This window comes from Chroicocephalus ridibundus, chromosome 14, assembly GCF_963924245.1.
Source record: "Chroicocephalus ridibundus chromosome 14, bChrRid1.1, whole genome shotgun sequence".
Taxonomy (NCBI): Eukaryota; Metazoa; Chordata; class Aves; order Charadriiformes; family Laridae; genus Chroicocephalus; species Chroicocephalus ridibundus.
In genome coordinates this window covers 4517142-4534825 of record NC_086297.1, presented here as the reverse complement: position 1 = coordinate 4534825, position 17684 = coordinate 4517142, and the positions used below count along the sequence as shown (strand labels likewise).

General features: G+C 67.2%; 1 protein-coding gene across 26 annotated transcripts in view; it reads right to left on the bottom strand.

The window, feature by feature from the left end:
- Window positions 1-50: 50 nt before the first annotated feature.
- Window positions 51-17684, bottom strand: part of RBFOX3 (RNA binding fox-1 homolog 3) — a 183145-nt gene continuing 165511 nt past the window's right edge. For 17 of the 26 annotated variants that reach the window (XM_063351764.1, XM_063351769.1, XM_063351776.1 and 14 more), the window contains 11 exons: window positions 8831-9082; window positions 7890-8027; window positions 7358-7411; window positions 6737-6829; window positions 5491-5551; window positions 5166-5219; window positions 4786-4918; window positions 4147-4186; window positions 3493-3554; window positions 3095-3173; window positions 1367-2087 (listed from right to left, as the gene is read on the bottom strand). In XM_063351764.1, the coding sequence (XP_063207834.1) occupies window positions 2043-2087; window positions 3095-3173; window positions 3493-3554; window positions 4147-4186; window positions 4786-4918; window positions 5166-5219; window positions 5491-5551; window positions 6737-6829; window positions 7358-7411; window positions 7890-8027; window positions 8831-9082 (1011 nt within the window). In that variant the 3' untranslated portion in view covers window positions 1367-2042. Of the gene's footprint in view, window positions 1337-1364; window positions 2088-3094; window positions 3174-3492; window positions 3555-4146; window positions 4187-4785; window positions 4919-5165; window positions 5220-5490; window positions 5552-6736; window positions 6830-7357; window positions 7412-7889; window positions 8028-8830; window positions 9083-17684 lie in introns of those variants that run through there. The other 9 variants (XM_063351780.1, XM_063351783.1, XM_063351785.1 and 6 more) reach the window with 3 other exon arrangements.

The following is a 17684-nucleotide window of genomic DNA, read 5'->3' as shown; positions in this document are numbered from 1 at the left end:
ATAATAATCCTTGTAATAATAATAATAATAATAATAATAATAATAATAATAATAATAATACTGTTTATTAGAATGGTCACACCTTTGAAGCATACAGGATGGGCCGGTGCCAGCCTGCGCGCCGGCGGCCGGCGCAGGGGTTTGCTGTAAGGAAGAAGCCAGTACAGCGATGGAAGGAGCTTTGTACAGGGGCGGGGGCGCGGGGCCAGGGGGGCCGGGGCTATGTACACCGGGAATAGAAAAGGGGGAGCTCGTTGCTGGAGCGTCGGGGGGCGTCTGCAGACTATAAAGTGAGGTTTGAGGAGTGGCGGAGCCACGCGGGGTGGGGGGGAGGGTGGGGGGGCTGAGCATGGGGCCGCCCCACAGGATGGGGCTGCACCCCAGGGTGGGCTCCACGGTGCCCCGTGCTGCCAGGCGCCGGACCCGGTGCGCCAGCCGCTGCAGACCGACCCTGGGGCTCGGGCCGGTCCCTGTGGGTGATGCCGGCCCCCAGTTCTGGGCAACGCAATGGCCAAGACCCCACACCGAGGGCGGGCAGGGACGGGTGGCCATAAGTGTGTCCCGCACCGCGGAGCAGGCGGGAGTGGGATCGGGATCGGGACAGTCCCCGTCCCGGCTCAGCGCAGGGGGCCGCACGCGGCGTCGGTCAGGGCTGCTCCCTGCGGGGTGGGAGCCCCGGGTGCGTCAGGGGCTGGAGGGGAGGGAAAAGAGGGGAAAGGGATCGCAAGCGAGTTGCAAGCTCCTCTTAACAAAAATTCCCTTTAAAAGGCAGAGGCTTGTGCCCCTGCAACGCCCAGCGCCTCAGCAAAGCGGCTGCGCCGCCACCCCAGCTCCACGCGGGAGCCGAGGCCTTGCACACTCGACACGCGGATGACCGGCAAGCGCCGGAGCTCGGGAAACACGAAGCCGGGTTCCCACCCTAGCGCCCGGTGCCCCGAGCTGGGGAAGGGGCAGCGTGCCGCAGCTGAAAGGAAGACGTGGTGCCCAGGCCCTGCGCCTGGGCGGGCGGAGGCCCCTGTGGACGCCCCCCGCTCGGCCGCGCCGGCTCTCCCTCCCTGCCGCGGGCTGCGGGGCCGGGGCGGAGAGGGGCTCCTCCGGCACGTCCGGCCGGTCCGTGTTCGCCGCGGCGCTCCTCCGGGACTCGCTCGCTCGGTGCGTGTGTGGACAGTATGGGACTTTCACTTGGCTGCTGCCGCTTTGCTTTTTTTTTTTTTTTTTTGTTGCTTTGCTTTTAATTTTTTAATTTTTGATTTTTTTTTTTGTGTGTGTGTTTGTGTGTGTGTGTGTGGATTTTTTTGCCCTTCCTGGTCCCAGAAGGAAAACGGCCGCGGTTTCACTACAACAGAAACAGAGAGGCAGGTCTGTCGTCGGAGCGGCCGCGGGGCAGCCTGGCCCGGAGGGATGCGGCCACCAGCCCGGCCCCCCGAGCCCCGCACCATGCCCCAGCCCTGCAGCTGGACCCCTGCGCCGCAGCTCCTCTGCAGAGCAGTGCAGTTGCCCTGGAGAAGCGGGGGGCTGCCCCCCCGGGTCCCACACCCGCCCCAGCCCGGCTCCATCCCCGAGGAGCACGCAGCAGCCCCCGCCGGCTCCTGTCTCTCTTATGGGGGGCAGAGGGGCTGCTCCAGGGCTGCCGTTGGCACCGAGCATCCCCTCCTGCCTCACGGGGGGACAAGCCCTCGGCACCCCCAGGGGACTCGGGCCGCAGTGGAGCTGCCGGGGGACCCCGCATCCCGACTCCGGCAGCGGGGTGCCACTGGGGCCGAGGGTCGGCCCCGCTCCCCAGGGATGCCGGGGGCAGGAGCCGGGCAGCACCGAGGCGCAGGGCTGCGCCGGGGCAGACGGATGGTGCAGGAGATGCGGGCGGGCGGTGGGACGGAGCCGCAACCCTACGGGGGGCTGCCGAGGCCCCGCGGAGCCCGGCCCCAGCCCCAGCCCTGCGGGCACCGCGGTTCCTCCAGAGGCTCGGCCTCGGCTCTGTCTGCCTGGTGTGTTTGGTGCTAGTGAGCGTCAGTGCTAGTGGTGGGGGGGCTGTGTCTGTCTTGCTAGTAGGGAGTGAAGCGGCTGTACCCTCCTCGGTATAGACTAGCCTGCAACATCAAAGATGAAAAAAAAGCCAATCAGTATTCGAGAGAGAGGCAAAGCCCAGTTCTTCCCTTTTTTTTTTTTTCTTTTTTTTTTTTTCTTTTTTTTTTTTTCTTCTCTTTAAAATGACACCAAATCGCTTGTCCTTGGGACGTGAGGGGCGGGCAGGGCCGAGAGTGCCCAGCGCTGCCCGGGCTCTGGGCCAGCTGCGGGCGCTGCCTTGGGGCGGTGCATGGCCCAGGGGCTGCAGGGTGCCTCGAGCCCCCGTGCCCGCAGCACGGCACCACCGTGGCCAGGCTCCTGCGTGCCTGCGGTGACCGCGGCGGAGCCCGTCCCTGTCCCCGCTGCGGCGCTGGGCTGGTACCCACCCTGCCCATCCCCACGGCATGGAGGGGCTGCGGCCCCCCGCTAGCGGCTTCCCCGGGGCTGGGGGTGCCAAGGGGTGCTTGGCAGCCCGACCCTGGCCACAGCTGGGGGTGAGTGGGTTAAAAAAAGGAAGAAAAAGATGATTTGGCTTTGAGATCTTGCCTATGAGTGGGATTTTTCATCTTTGATGCTGGCTGTGAGGCTAGCTAAAAGCCGAGGCGTGTGGGTGGCTGCAGGCACCGGCGCACGCACGCGTGCTCCCTGCGTGTAGCTGCAAGCCAGGGATCAGAAAGGGGGTCCCGGTCCCCGGGCAGCTCCCTGGGGTGGACAGACCCCCCCCCAAGCCAGTGCTGGGGGCAGCTGGGCCCCAGGAAGCAGCGTGTGCAGACGGGAGTGCACGGGGTGTAATGGGGCACCTGCGGTGGAGGCACGGGGCTGGGGGGGCTCCTCTCTTGCCTGCCTGGGACAGAGCCAGGCAGGGGCTGCACTGCTCCTGCTCCTGCTGCCGGCTCCCCCTCCCACAGCCCCGGCGCGTGGGGCTGCCCCTCGCCCGCCCTCGCACCCCGCAGGCTCCCCGGGCCCCCCTCTCCGCGCTGGCTGCAGCTCGCGCCGGGAAGCAAAGAAAGGCCGCGGGGGCTGCTCTTACCATGGTGCCGATGCTGTACGTGGCGGCGGGGCCGATGGTGTGGTGGTACGGGTCTGCCGCTGCATACACTCTGCCGTAACTAGAAGCAAACACAGTGGTGGGCGTCAGTGACCGGGGACGGGGACCCGTCTCCCCTCAGCAGCCCCCCCAGCCCTGGCCACTGCATCCCCCTCCTGCACCCCGGGACCTTGACGCTTCTCCCTGCCCGGGCACTAGTCCCAGCAGGAGCCCAGGGCAGCGCGGGGACCCCAGTTTGCAGGACACCCTCGTCATGCCCAGCTCTGTCCTCGCCCCGTGGGACACAAAAGCTGCTGTGTGTCGGACCGGGTGGTGCAGGGGGTGAAATGGCGCATCCCCCCCCCAGGCCCGGAGCGACACCCACGGGCAGCGGTGCTTACCTGTCGCTGTATGCTGCTGCTGCTGCCGCGGGCTGGGCGTATCTGTATGCGGCGTAGCCCCCCTGCAGCACAGGAGAGACTGCGGTCAGGGAGGGGGGCAGCACCTGCCGGGGGGGTCTCGGTGGGCCAGGGCAGCCGGGCACCCCTGGGCACTGCCACGGAGCAGCGGTGGGACCCTGCGGGGAGCCAGTGCCCGTGCCACGCGGCGCACACCAGCCTCATTACCATTCCCCAGGGGCTTTCACAAACATTAACCTTAAAAAATTAAATTTCCAGAGGAGAGAATGTCACCTCCCTGATCGCTTTAATGAGGTGTCACGTTAGATAAATCCTTCAGCCGCCTGCCTGAAATATCGCCAACGGCTTCTTAAATATGGAGGTTAAATGCCGGTGTAAGACAGCGCACCGGTGCTTGGCGAGGCCGTAAATCCCAGGCGGTGCTGGCCCCGCGAGGGTCTGTCTGGGGGCACAGGACTCGTGTGGTGCCACCCTGCTCGCTCCGAAGGAGCCGCACTCACATCCACGCTCCGCCTACCCTCCCCAGGGGAAGGGGCTGGCTGGGGAAGAGCCCAAAGTGGAACCACCCGATGCCGCTCACCCCCCGGCCCTGGAACAGGGTCCCAGGCATGGCCCAGACCCAGTCGTGGCACTTACGTAGATCTCGGCTCCGTAGAACCCGTCCTGGTAGACGACCCTGCAAGCGAGGTGGAGGCGTCAGAGCCTGGCCGGTGTCACCAGCCAGGGTGAAGCCGGTGAACTGGGGGAGCTGCTTCCAGCAGCGCAGCCGATGGGTGAGGAGTGGTGTCCGGGCAGCTCGAGGGCACGTCCTGAGCTGGGAATGCCAGCAGGGAGGGCAGGGACATGGGGACGGGCGGAGGGCACAGCCAAAGGCAGGAGATGCCACAGGGATGGAGGAGTCCGGGGCACGATCACTGCTGGGAGCGGCCAAGTGGCCGCAGATGGCCATGGCCGTGCCTGACACCGGAGCGGCTGTGTGTGCCGGGAGCAGGAGTGTTTCTATCAAACCGACTGGCACAGCGGGAGCACCCATCTGTGTTTTGGGGCGCAGGCGCCTGGCGAGCACGTGGGTCACCCCGAGGGGCAGAAGGGGAACCCCCAGATGGGGGTTTCACAGAGCCCGAGGCCAGGCAGGTGCTGGGGGAGCTGCAGCCCGATCCCAAAGCGTGAGAGCCCGGCAACGCTGACACTGATGGCAGCAGAACAGGAGCGACACGGCAGCAGACGGGCGCCGTGCCCCGAGGCCGGCAGTGCCCCCGCCGCCCGGGTACTCACGCGCCGTAGGTGGGGATGGGTGGTGGCGGCGGCGCAGCCCGGAAGGTGTTGTAGACAGCGCGTCCTCGTCCCCTTAAGTGTGCCCCTCGGTAGGCCACAGCTGTCCCTGTGGCAGGGTACGGGAACCCCGTTACTGCAGGAGAGAGGGACAAGCGTGGGCTTTCTGCAGCAGCTCCCGACAGCACAGGGCTGGGACCCCCGCAGCCTCCCGTGCCAGAGCCTGACTGTCCCCACAGCCTGGCAGGGACACGGGGACGCTGGGGCAGGGGGCCGGGCCGGGGGGAGTTGTGCATGCAGGGGTGAGGAGGGGGCGAGGGGCCGGGGCCGCTCGCTGCTCAGAGCAATGGTGGTGCGGGACACGGCGCGGAGCCTGACGTTACCTGCGTAGAACTCGGGGCCGTAGACTGCTCCCACCACCGGGTTCAGCTTCCAGCCTGCGGGCAGGGAGAGACGGTGAGGCCAGGGACACCCTCCCTGCTGCGACCTGAGGGGCCACAGCTCCCGTCCCCGGGCGGATGCAGGGCGTGGGGTACCCGGGGGGGCTGCACCCCAGCACTGGGCAGGGAGCGTCCGCCCTCGTGTCTGCCCGAGGACGCGGAGGGCATTTGCTGCGTCAGCTCAGCCCAAGCTGGCAGCGAGGGAGCGCGGGTGCCCGGGGATGGCCCTGCCCGCCGCAGCTCCGTCTCTCCTGGCGCTGGTCCTTACCGTTGGTGTAGGGGTTGGCAGCCTTCTTGTTCGTCATGACCCGGGCCGTGGCGTTGTTCACCTGCGGAGAGAGGGGTCGGGAGCTCAGCGCCTGTGGGCAGCGGGGCTGGCGAGGCCGCGGTCCAGGGCCCGCTCGGCTCCCTCGGCGCGCGTCACTGCTGCTTCAGGTGCCGGAGCGAAGGACACCGGCCGTGGGGAGAGACGCGGGAGCAACCTCTGCCTGCAGCCGCCCTGCTGTGACGCAGTCCTGCCCGCACCCCGGCTGGCCCAGGCCTCCCAGCTCCTGCCCTGGCTCCAGCGGCGAGTGTTGGCCGGGCTGGTGGCCGATGCCCCGACCGCTGCGGTGCCATGCTCAGGACAAGCCCCAACGTACTGCCACCAGCCTCGGCCACCTCCCGTCCCCACCCCACGCCTGGCCCTGCCGGCAGGAAGGACACGGTTGTGGCAGGAGCCCGGGTCACTCTTGCAAGCTCCCGCGAGCTCCTGCCCGGCTTTGTTGGACCATGTTCTCCGACAGACAGAGCCTGTCCACGGGGCATCGCTGTGCCCTGCCAGGCTGCCCTTCCCTCTGCTCAGCACTGCTGGGGATGTTTGCATCCCGCTCCCTCCGCCATGCACTGCCCCGCTTCCCACAGCCCGCCGGCAATCAGCAAGGTGCTCCCAACGAATGGGCAGAGCCTGATCCCTCCGCCTGGCTTGAAGAAACAGCAGCCTCGGGGGCCAGGCAGCGCGGCACCTGCCTGCTCAGCAGGCATGGGAGCCCTGCGCAGCACCCTTCCCTCCTGGGCGCAGGGGAGGCGGGGACGCACATGGAGCAGAGCGCCCCTCTCCTCCCCGCAGAGCCCAGGGCGGCTGCATGGTGGGCACGGGGGCTGCGGGCAGCTGGGGTCTGCCAGAGCCCTCTGTAACTGGGCAAAATGCAGGCAGAGCCTGGGCCGGTGCCCCGGGTGTCCCCGCACGTGGGAGGTTCCTTTGAGCCGGACGCTCCTCATGCCAAGTGATGTCCTTCCCGGCAAGCGGCACACATGCTCCCGTGCCGCGTTCACGGACACATGCACGCGCCGGGACAGCCTCCCCTGGGACATGCGGGAGCAGGGCGGGACCCGGGGCTGCCCCAAAGCATCCCCTGCCCCGGCTCTCCCCTGCCCGCCGTCCCCGGGCAGCTCTGCCCTGCCTGCAGCCCCCGGGCAGGGCGGAGAGGACACACGCACACGCAGGCATGGCACTAGCACACTTATCTGAGCACCTCAATCTTCCGGCCCTCTACGATGGTGCCATTCAGCTTCTCCCGTGCCCGGTCGGCATCTGTGCTAGTTTCAAAAGTTACAAACCCAAAACCCTGTGAGCAGAGGAGAAAAGGAGAAAGAAAGAGACAGAGAGAGACAGAGAGAGGGTGTGGGGACAGAGAGAGAGAGGGGGTGAATCAGGAGAGCTGGCGCAGGAGAGGAGGCTGCCGCAGTGCAGAGATGGAGAGCCTGGGTCAGGGCCCCCGCTGGCTCCGGGGGTCCCGGCTGAGGCCCCAGCATCGCCCGTGAGCTGGGAGAAGAGTCTGGGAAAGGGGCACAGAAAGCAGGGAAGATACAACAGAGACATCCACACACAGAGGGACACGAGCTGCCTGTGCCGGGGGGGGGGCAGAGTGAGTCCTCCCCTCCCTCCGGCGCTTGGGGCACAGGGACCCGCACGGCCCCCCCCCGCCGGTGTAGGGCAGCGGGCCGGGGCTGCCCCGAGATGGGGTACCCCGTGCCTGGGTCCCGCGGGGCAGGAGAGGAGGGAGAGCAGGCAAAGGAGCCCCCAGGCATCCCAGCTCCCCCTGGCCCCCTCCCCGGGGCTCGCCGTAACGGTGCCGGCTGCCGGCAGCACCCACCTTGGAGCCCCGCTCATTGAAAATGATCTCCACATCCAGGATCTTCCCGAATTGCTGCAAGCAGAGAGAGCAGAGGCGTGAGCGCCCGCAGACCCCCTGCCCCTCTCCCAGGGCTGCCGGCACAGTGCTCTGCGCCCGGGGGGACCCTCGGTGCCATGCAGGGGAGAGCCCCCGTCCCTCCCATGGCACCCCCTCTTCCAGGACTTGAGGAGTATCACCCAAAATCTCATTAGCCTGCACGGTTCTGAATCCTAATGAGGGCTGGGAAGGGGAGAAGGGGAGGGGGACAAGGGCTCTGTGTCACTCTCCCCCGCCATGCATGGGCCTTGGTCTCCCAGCCCGGCTGTTAGCCAGGGTGCAAATCCTGCAAACCACTGCTCCCGGCCAGCAGTGGCACGGAGGTGCCCAGGCACGCCGCGGGCTGGGCAGGACGGACCCTTGGGATGGGACACTGCTGGGGCCCCTGCAATGCCACTAGCAGCACTTGAGCAGAGAGCAGTGGACACGGGTGGCTGGAAGGCGCCGGACTCACCCCGAACATTTGCCGCAGGTCGGGGTCCCGGAATCGGAAGGGGATGTTGGAGACGTGTAACCTCTTGGGCTGCTGCTTGTCTGTGTTGTCTGAGGAGTGTAGCTGCTGGCTCTCTGTCTGTGCCGCCTCGTCTGTCTGCTGCGGGAAGCACCGCCGGCCATCAGCCCCCGGCTCGACTGCTCCGCATCCCCCGGTGGGGGTCCGGGCTCGGGATCTGTCCCCCTCCCCTGTGCTTGGCCCTGCCTGCCCCTAAGGACACCCTGCAGTCCTCAAGTTCCGGGCAGCACTCCGTGGGTCTCCTCACAGCCCTGCGAGTCAGGGGGATGCCGGAGGGGAACTCTGCCTGCGGGGAGTCAGGGAACGCCCAGCCTGGGGTACCAGCCTGAGCCCTCACCTCGGCTGGTGCTGCCAGCGGGGTCAGGGCATCACCCGCCTCATGGGTGACAGGGACCTGGGGGGCTGAGCGCTGGGGGGGGGCACAGGGAGCACACCCTGGGGAGGGGGAGGCCTGGGAGAGGGCAGGGGGTGACCCACTGCAGAGAGGCGGCCAGCATCGCGTGGCCTCGCACTGGCCTCTCTCCCCGCCGTTAGCCCAGTGGCACGGTGCCCAGGGGCCGTGACCGTGGCACAGGGGTGTGCTCGGGGCGGGGGGTGGCAGACCCCGCACACGGGCTGGGAAGTGCTCGGCTCAGCACTTTCCCCGGCGCTGCATTACAACCCCGTAATTGAAGCTATCTGGTGGGAAGGCAGCCAAGCAGGTAGATTACAAGTGATTAGAAATGACGGGGGGGGGGTGGGGGGAGGCCGCAAGGGACAGAGGCGGCGGCTGCGGCACCCAGCCCGGCGCCCCGAGGGACAGTGGCCAGGCAAGCACTGCTGCCCCGGCACCCCTGGCGTTGCCCTCGGACCCCTGCCCACCCCCCCGGACACTGCTCCCTTACCGGTACCGTCTGCGTCCCTGCTATGGACTGTGTGCTGGCGTCGGTGCCCGGCTGCTCGGCGTGGCTCTGTGCTGGTGTGTAGAGGGTCATGGCGTGCTCCGGTACTGTGCTTTGCCCCGAGTAGTCCTGCGTGGGGTGGGGGTGCGGCGGCGCGTACTCTGCGGGGATCCCGTTCTGGGGGGGCGGGGGGTACTGGGCCGGGGGGTAGGGCTGAGCCATCGCGTCTGGCGGAGCCGTGGCGTCCTGGTTACCCTGCCGAGACAGCGGCACCGTCCCCTTTACCCACCGATGTCCCCGGGGAGCCTGGGCTGCGACCTGCCCCGGGGAGGGGTCCTGGTCCCCGCCGCCGGCCCCCGGTCCCCCAGCCCCACCGCACCCCAGCCTATGGTGTCTCCCCCCAACCCCTGGGCTGGGTCTGTGCCGCGGCAGCTCCTGGGTCACACTGCCCGCAGTGCAGCCCCCCATCTTCTCCCGCTCCCCCTCCTCCTGCCTGCCTGGGGCACTGGGGCTCAGGCAGCGGGAGGATGGAGCCCACTGGGGTTTAACTGGGGGAGCCGGCACACCACCCTCTCCTCGAGGATGGAAACCAGGGCAGCCCTGGGTTTGGAGCCCAACACGGGGCAAAGCAAAGCAGCATCGCTCCGGGGGGGCTGCACAGCATCAGCGCCCACCGGCTACAAACCCAGCATCCCGGTGATGGTGGTGGCAGCAAAGGGGATTGGGGCTGGGGAGAGGAGGGATGCTGATGGCCCCTTGGCAAACACCAGACAGGGATCAATTAACTGCTAAATATTTGATTAGCCCCTTTGCTCTAATGCAGCCGGCCTGGCCGCCCCGGTCAAATGGGGTGAGCTGCACCCGCACCACGGGCCGAGGGCTGCCTTTTGCCTGCCAGGGGGGTGGCGTGGGGCTGCCAGCCAGCACCTCTCCTGCACACCCACCCACCGCCCACCCTCACAGCCCCACACGCACCTGCGGGCTCTCCCCCCTTGCACACGCGTGTGCTGCACCCGCCGCCGCACACAGACGCCGACTGCGGCGCACGGCCCCCGCCAGCCCCCGAGAGGCTGTGAACGCCTTGCGCCGGCACACGGGGCAGCGCGGGCAGCCCCTCGGATGCTTTACAACCTGCCGCGGCAGCCTCTCGCCCATGAAATACATCTGTGGCTCAGCCCGTGGAGACAAGCTCCTTAATTGTGTGTGTGGCCGATTTATGGTGCGGAGGGATGGCGGGGGGCAGGCGGGGGGGGCCGCGCTGCCCGCCGCCATCCCCCAGCTGGCAGGGCCGTCGCGCCTGCGAGGGAGGCAGGGGAGCCCGCGCCGGGGGCACGGTGGGGACCACATGCAAAGCCAGCGTGAATAATCCCGCTACAGATCTGCAAGTCATCGGCAGGCTCGCCAGCGCCTTCCCGCGCTGACTCAGCTGCTCAGGGACGCGCCAGATGCACCTGCCAGCGCGGGCCGGGGCTGCCGAGATGCTGCAGGACGGCGGAGCCTCATCCCCGCCGCTGCCCCCCGGCCGGACAGCCGGACCATGCTCCTGCCTGCACCGCAAGCACCAACACACCTCGCGGGCTGGAGCGTTTCCATCCTGCGCTCAGCTGGGCCACAGCACCCGAGCCTGCTCTGGGGAGCAGGCAGACGCCGAAAAGTCACAGCGGGCACACTCCCAGCGCCCGACACTCCTGCCTGCACTCCTGATGCCCAGCACCCAACCCTCCCTGCCTTGTGTGCATGAACCCAGCAGCAGGCGCAGCCCGCAGCACTCCCGCACGCTCCACGCTGGACGCTCGTCCTTGCTGTCACCACAGCCAGGATCAGCCACCGTCCCAGCGGGGCCGGGCACTCCTACCCAGGCAGGAGGAGCCAAGCAGGCAGGAGGACGCAGATGGGTGCCGGGGCAGGGACCGTCCCCACCTGCCCAGGTCTTGGGCCCCACTGGTTCCTCACCAGCCCGTCCCGACAGCCACCTTCATTTCTGTTATTAATTAGGGTTGTCGCAGTGCTTGTCAGCCCAAGTATTATTTCATTCAGGGACCATTAGGTTCCCCTGTTTTGCCGCTCGCCATCACTGGGGCTGCTGGTGCTGCAGAGGCACAGATCTACGGCTCCCAGCACCTCCCTCCCGCCAGCGCTGCCGTCCACGTCCATCCCCGGGCAGGGACGGGGCTGCTCAGCTCGGTGGCAGGGGGCTGCCAGGGGCGAGGGTCCCGCGGGGAGGGGGATGTCGACGGGTTTGGCTGCCTGATGCTCCCTGACATCACGGGGAAGCAGCTGCTGCTCAGCTCCGCACCCCGCGCTGCCTGCGTCCTCCGCTGCCAGCTGCCTGGGGCTGCCTGCAGCGTGGGAAAAGCCCCGGCCCCCCTGCTCCCCCCAGCGGGTTACTGGGGCCCCAGCCCCACAGCAGGCCCTCAGCCTGCACCAGGAGCAGCCCCTTCCCTGGGTCCCTCCCTGCGCCCAGTGCCCGGGGGGTCCTGGGGACCCACCTGCACCCCAGGGGAGGCAGCTGGGGAGGCACCGACGTGGTGTGGTGCCGCCCCGTGGGTGCCAGGGACAGGGTGCTTTGACAGGCATCCCCCACTCGTGCCCTGCACGTTCCTCCTGGGGGCCTGGGGGATGCTCCTGCGCTTTGCGGGGCAGTTTTCCGCATTTGCGTTAAAAGAAATTCTGATTATTAATGGCCCATGGCCCTCATTTAGTCAATGAGACGGGAGATTAGTGCAGTGCCCAAGAACGAGTAGGGAGCAAAGCCGGCAGTACTTAACACAGCACGGGGGGGCACAAGCAGCACCCCACCACCCGCGCTGCCCGGGCATGGCACCGGCAGGGCTGTGGCACGACCCTGCGCCGAAGCACCACGGACCCCGGGACGGCAGCGGAGGGGCTGGGATGGGGAGTCGAGGCCCTCGCTGTCAAGGGGAGAAGCAGCTCGGGGCAGTGCGGCACACGCTGCTGTGTCCCGCAGGCTGGCGGGCGTCCCGCTGCCTCCCTGCGCCTTGGCAGAGCCCCGCGCTCAGGAGACAGGGCTGGGGGAGCCCCCGCGGCCAGGGGAGCCCCCCGAGAGTGGCCCCATCCAGCTGGCTGCAGGCCACTGCTCCCTGAGCCCAGCCCTGGAGGGCAGGGTCAGTGGGACCCCGAGGTCCCCTACGTGGTGTCCCCTACGTGGTGTCCCCTGCGTGGCGTCCCCTGTGTGGCGTCCCCTGCCCTGCCCGCGGCTCAGCCCCGCGCCACAGCCTTGCGCAGCGGCTGCCGCAGCAGGCAGGGGGTGGATATCATCTTTAGCTGATTAAATGTCCCTCATTAACGAGTTTCTTTAATTAATGAAGTTTTTTTGTTTGCTCCACTTGCTTTCTCCCCACCGCACTCTGCCTCCTCAGCACAATCCAGGCCATTTCCTTTCAAGTCATTTAGCGCGTGGGGCCGGTTCCTGCCGACGCCGCACTTTGGTGATTGTGCCTGTCAGCTCGGGGCTGACGACGCCATTTTTAACATTTGCTCCTTTTTAAGAAAATAACGCACCAGGAGCCCCCGAATGCAGAGGACGTGTCTGAGCAATTAGCGGAGCGCAGAGCGCCTGCGCTAACGAGAGGGCACCCGCTGGCCCCAGGCACCCTGCAATGTCCCGCCAACGCTTCCGCCCGCGACGCGTGTCCTGCCAGCACGGCACGAAGGTGCAGCGTGTGAGCACACGAGCAACCGCCACCCGCTGCCACCCACCTCCGGCCATGGATGGGCAACATGGTGGCCCCGCGGTGGCCCCGCAAGGCCAGCCAGCGAGCCGTGCCCACGCTCAGCCAGAGCCTCTCCTGGCACACGCTGTCACGATTTACAACCAGCCGGCTGCCTGTCCTGGGGCTGCTCCCCTCGCCCGCAGCCGCGGCACCCACAAACGTGCCCAGAGTTTTCTCCAAAAGCCTCATGGCCATCCTGCCACCTCAGCCCGTTCCTGCTCTTGTCTTCGGTCCAGGGAAATCCCCACCCGGCCAGCTCTGCTGGTGGACGGCCCCTTCCCATGCGCTGTGCTCGGGCCAGCGCTGCTGGTGCAGGGGCAGCATGGCACCGCCTGGTCATGGCACATGTGCAGCCTGGCTGGCCAGCAGCGTGCCAAGCCCCTGAGCAGCTGGGGAGGGGGCACAGTCCCATCACCACACACCTCCCCACCGCCAGCGAGAAGGGAGCCCCGAGAGCTCCGGGAAGAAAAGGCAGAGCGGATCCGCAGGCAGCCAGCCCAGCTCCGGCCCCTGATGCCTGCGGCTGTCTCGCTCGCTCCACCGGGAACCAGCCACCTGCCGAGGGGTGCAGCGAGGGGCTGGGGTCCCCACCACAGCATCCACGGAGGCCGCCAAGATGTGCCTCCAACTGCAAAGCCTCAGCGGGCAGCACATCCTGCAGGCAGCGCGGGCAGGCAGCAAGCACGTTACCCTGACCCAGAGTGGCTCCTGCTTGCTCGCTCGCTGTCAGGGCATCCCCTCTCCGCACGGCGAGACAGCCCGAGGTCAGACCGAGCGCGGAGAAGGGTGTTGAGCAATTCCCGGAGGGCGCCCGAGGCTGCGGCTCAGCCTGCGCCAGGGCAGCTGCTCGCTGCTGCAACAGGTCTGCAGCGCGCTGCTGCGGCGGGACGCACCGTGCCTGCCCGCAGGACACGCAGCTGGGGACGCAGCGGGGCAGCGCGCAGGGAAGCCGATGGCAGCATCCGCCCTCGCGCCCGCTACCTCGGAACAGGGCGGTGCAGGGCTCAGACAAATGCCCCGGCGGTGGCAGGAGGGTCCTCGCACAGCCCCACGTGCCCCCCAGGCACCCAGGGGCCACACGCGGCCGCGCCGTCACCGCAGGCTGCCGCGAGGCCGTGCCCGGAGCAGCTCGTCTGCGTGACAGCCACAACGTCCCCCCTTCGATCCAGCCGCTCGCTCATGCTAATGACTGTCAACATGAAACAGAGGCCGTGAAGGGGAAGAAAATTACTCCCTGAAAAGGAATTGACTGATCCCCGTCATTTCTCAAGGAATCACTGACCTGTGAATATTTCATTACCCAAAATGCTGCGCCATCCATACAAAGCAGCGCGCCCGGCCCCGAGCAGGCACCAGCCACAGAGCCCTGGGCTGCAGCGGGGGAGCGGGGTCGGGGTGCTCACCACGGGGACGTCCCCAGCCCCGAGAGGGACAAGCCCTGCCCGCCCCGGGGGCCGGCGGGAGACAGCGCGGGGGTCGCTTCTCCTCTCCAGCCCAGAGTGGGGGCCACCGTGCCCCTACAGAGAGCTGGGGGGGGGGACGACGGACACACAACGGGGGAATCACCCCCCTGGGAAGGAGCTGTGAAAGGAGGTGAGGAGCTGCGGAGGCCGGAGGTAGCAGCCGCCGCGCTTAATGTCTTCATTAGTGGGGAGGCAGGGGAGGGGTGAGAGCTGCTAATGGCATCTGCCAGGGATGCTGGAGCGGGAAGCTCTGCAAGGAGCAGCAGGGCTGGAGAGAACAGGCAGGACCCGAGGGGCAGCAGCGACAGCGCGCGAGGAGGAGGAGGAGCGGGGGAAGGCAGGGCAGCCTGCTGGCATGGGAAAAAGACCATTTTTCCAGGCTGCCACACACTGTCCCGGCACCTTCCGCCCCCCTCCTTTGCGCCAGGACCCTGCAGGACAGGAGCTGCCCCTCGCCCAGGGCAGCGGGGCTGGCTCCTGCCCCATGACTCGCTGCCGGCAGCGCCCGGCCGCCCACGGCTGCCAGGGGCCAGGGCACGGCCAGGGCCGGACGCTGCTTCCCCTCCACCTGTGGGAGCCCAGGGAGGAAGGACGTGGTGGCCAGTGGCCATGCAATACCCGAGGGGGGAGAAAGGAGAGGCCAGCCCGGGCGCAGACCTGCCCGCGTGTCCCCGTCACCTCCTGGGTGAGGCAGGGGGGAAGCAGGGTCCGGCCCCGGCTCCCGGCTCCACCAGCCGGAAACTTCGGAGCTGAGGCCGCATGAAATATTCATGAAGTAAATGGTGCAATTTCATCTGCATTCAGCCAACTTCATGTATATTTCAGAGTATTATGAAATGATAATGTTGTGTAACCGAGGCGAGACGGGGGTGCTTGGGGGGGCTCCCGGCCGCCCCCCATGTGCGTGTGGCTGACATCGCCCAGGCTCGCATGTACCTGTGTCGCTGCGCCGGGGAGGGACAGGGCTGTGTCACCGCCGGAGACATGCCAGGATCAGGCCTGCAACGAGCGGGAGGACGGCAGCTCTGGAACGCGCAGCACTCTCCTCCCTCCGGAGCAGAGTCCGACATTGCCGGCGGTGCCGGGGCTCACCCGCAGCAGCTCCCGGCATTGCCGGCGGTGCCGGGGCTCACCCACAGCATTTCCCAGCGGATGCACCTGTGGGGCAGCAGCCAGAGCAGCCCCCTGGCACAGCTGTTCTTACAGGCACGACGGAGCAACGCAGACCAGGCGTACGCAGCGTTGTCTGGGATTGCCAGCAGAACCTTGGTCCCCCATGGCCACCAAAGGGTTGGGGACAGGAGGGCACACCAGGCACGAGCTTGGCTGCAGAGCCTGGGGACCGGGTGGAGAGGACACAAGTCCTTGCAGCATCTGCTTGAGCTACCTGCTCCTCCTGAGCCCGAGCAGACACCGGAGCATCCGACGCGGGGACCCGTCACGCCGCAGGGACTGCGCACCAGAGTGACCGAGCCATGCTGGAGGGTGACCCGTCTCTGCTGCCAGCGGTCCCGGGGGGCTGCTGCCTTCTCCGCGGCGCTGGCAGGGGCTGGGGGCTCTGGAGAGCAGCTGGTAGGGGCTGCTCCTCTAGGGAGGGCTGCAGGGTGCCTGGTCCCTGCTGCACTGAGCGGCCTGGAGGGGCTCTGGAGGGGACATCTTCGGGGGTCCCAGCCCGCACTGCTGAGCTATGGAGCTACTGGCAGCCGAGTCCGGCCCGGCTGGATCCAGACAACTCAAGACACAGCGAGCAGCAGGATGAACAGGCGGATCCACCGGCCTCGCGCCTCCCCGTTAGCACCACGCCAGCTCCAGCCGCCATCCCCGCACCCTGCCCCACAGCTCGCAGGTCCCCGAGGAGCCCACGTGGCACCGCCCGGACCCTGGCCCCGCTCCTGCAAAGCCCTTCGCACTCAGGAGCCCACGCATGGCCACCTGTCACTGTCACGCCGCCGCCACGCTGGGGCTCTGACCCAGCCGCACGTGGCGCTCGCTCACGCGCAGCCTCACAAGCGCGCGCATGCTCGCACCGGCCAGTGTGGGTGCTCGGGGAACCGCGGACCCGCGTGTGCTCCCGGACAAGCTCTCTCATGCAGCCCTCTCTAATAGGCAGTCAGGAGCATAATTTTTCCTCTAATTACATATTCAGCACTTCTGAGAAAATGAGATTTTGGTAATTCAATTGGACTGAGAAGCAGGGCTATAATAAAATGAAATTTGTAACAATCGCGCAGTTAAATTAGTTAAATGGAGAGGAAGGAGCTGTGGAAAATTGACCCCTCGATCTCCTAAAGACTAATCAGACATTTGAACCGAGTTGTGCTAACAAAGCCCCCAGGGTGTTGCGGCGGCAGAGCGAGGGGGAAACCAGAGACGCCGCGAGGGAAGAGTTGGAAAACAGCCGGGACCGCGTGGTGCCGCAGAGGGGACCCCCCCCCCCGGCCCCGGATCTGGTCCCAGGGTGGGATAGGATGGGTTTGGTGGAGAGGGTGCCAGAGCGTGATGGCCACTGCCATGCTCTCTGCAGCACCGGCCATCGCCAGGACCCGGCGGCCAAGGCCCAACGCCGGGACGGCGTTGGGCCTTGGCCGCCGGGTCCTGGCGATGGCCGGTGCCGCGGAAACTACTGCCCTTACCGGCTCCCGGACACACAACGCATCCTTGCCGGGCGCTGGGGCACGAGGGTGTACAGAGGATGGCAGGTGGTCCCTCTCTGCCAGTGGGGACCGCAGGGACGTGGGCACCCGTGCCCTGCAGCCCTGAGTGGGGACAGCCACCGCAAGGACACCAGGACAGGGACGGGCACGGCACGCTGGCCGGGAGACGGGCATCCCGTGAGCTGGTGGGGCTCTGCAGCAGGTACAAAGTAATTAGCCTCAATATTTATCTTGTTGTTCGTCTTTTTTTTATTTTTTCTTGTGAAAGAAAAAGAGAAAAAGACGAGTTTCTCATTTGCAAGTTAATTAGTCTAATTAGCTCTAATTAAGAGCTCCCCACACAATGCAGATCACAAATAAGCTGCCACTGTCGCCTGCTCCTGCTCTTCTCTCCCCAGTTTTGATTTTCGACAAGAGCCGTTTGAAGGCTGTGGCCGGGAGATGCCGAAGGGGTGCAGACACGGCGCGGGGGGGGGGACAGGACATGGGATCCCCCCAGGCTGGGGCCTGCTCCCTTCTGCAGCCAGCGCTTCTCTGGGCACGTTTGGGGACTGCTGCTCCCCCATCCCCAGAGCTCACCCCGGGCTCTCCTTGCCCTGCCCTGACGCAGGACCCGCGTGGCCTTCTCCTGCTTTCCGCCCCCCCGGCAACTCCTGCCTGCACAAGGGGCTTTGCCCGCACGTCCCGACCGGCCCCGCTGACAGGGGACGAGTTGGCCACGCACACGATACCCGCGTGTCCTGCCGGCAGCCGGAGCGGGGATGCAGCCAGCACAGCCCGGCTCCCAGCCTGGACCCACAGGCTCAAGCTCCGGCTCTGCCAGCGCAGCGATGTCCCTGGCCGCGTCCCCGGCCAGCCTGGGCCAAAGGACAGGGACAGGAACATGCCAGTAAACACCGGCCTCACCGCCGGTGCCCGGCTCTGCCGCAGCTCGGCTGGAGGGGGCCGCGAGAGCCGGGGGGAGCACAGGCTGAGGAGCCAGCGTGCCACCCGCCCTGCCCACCCC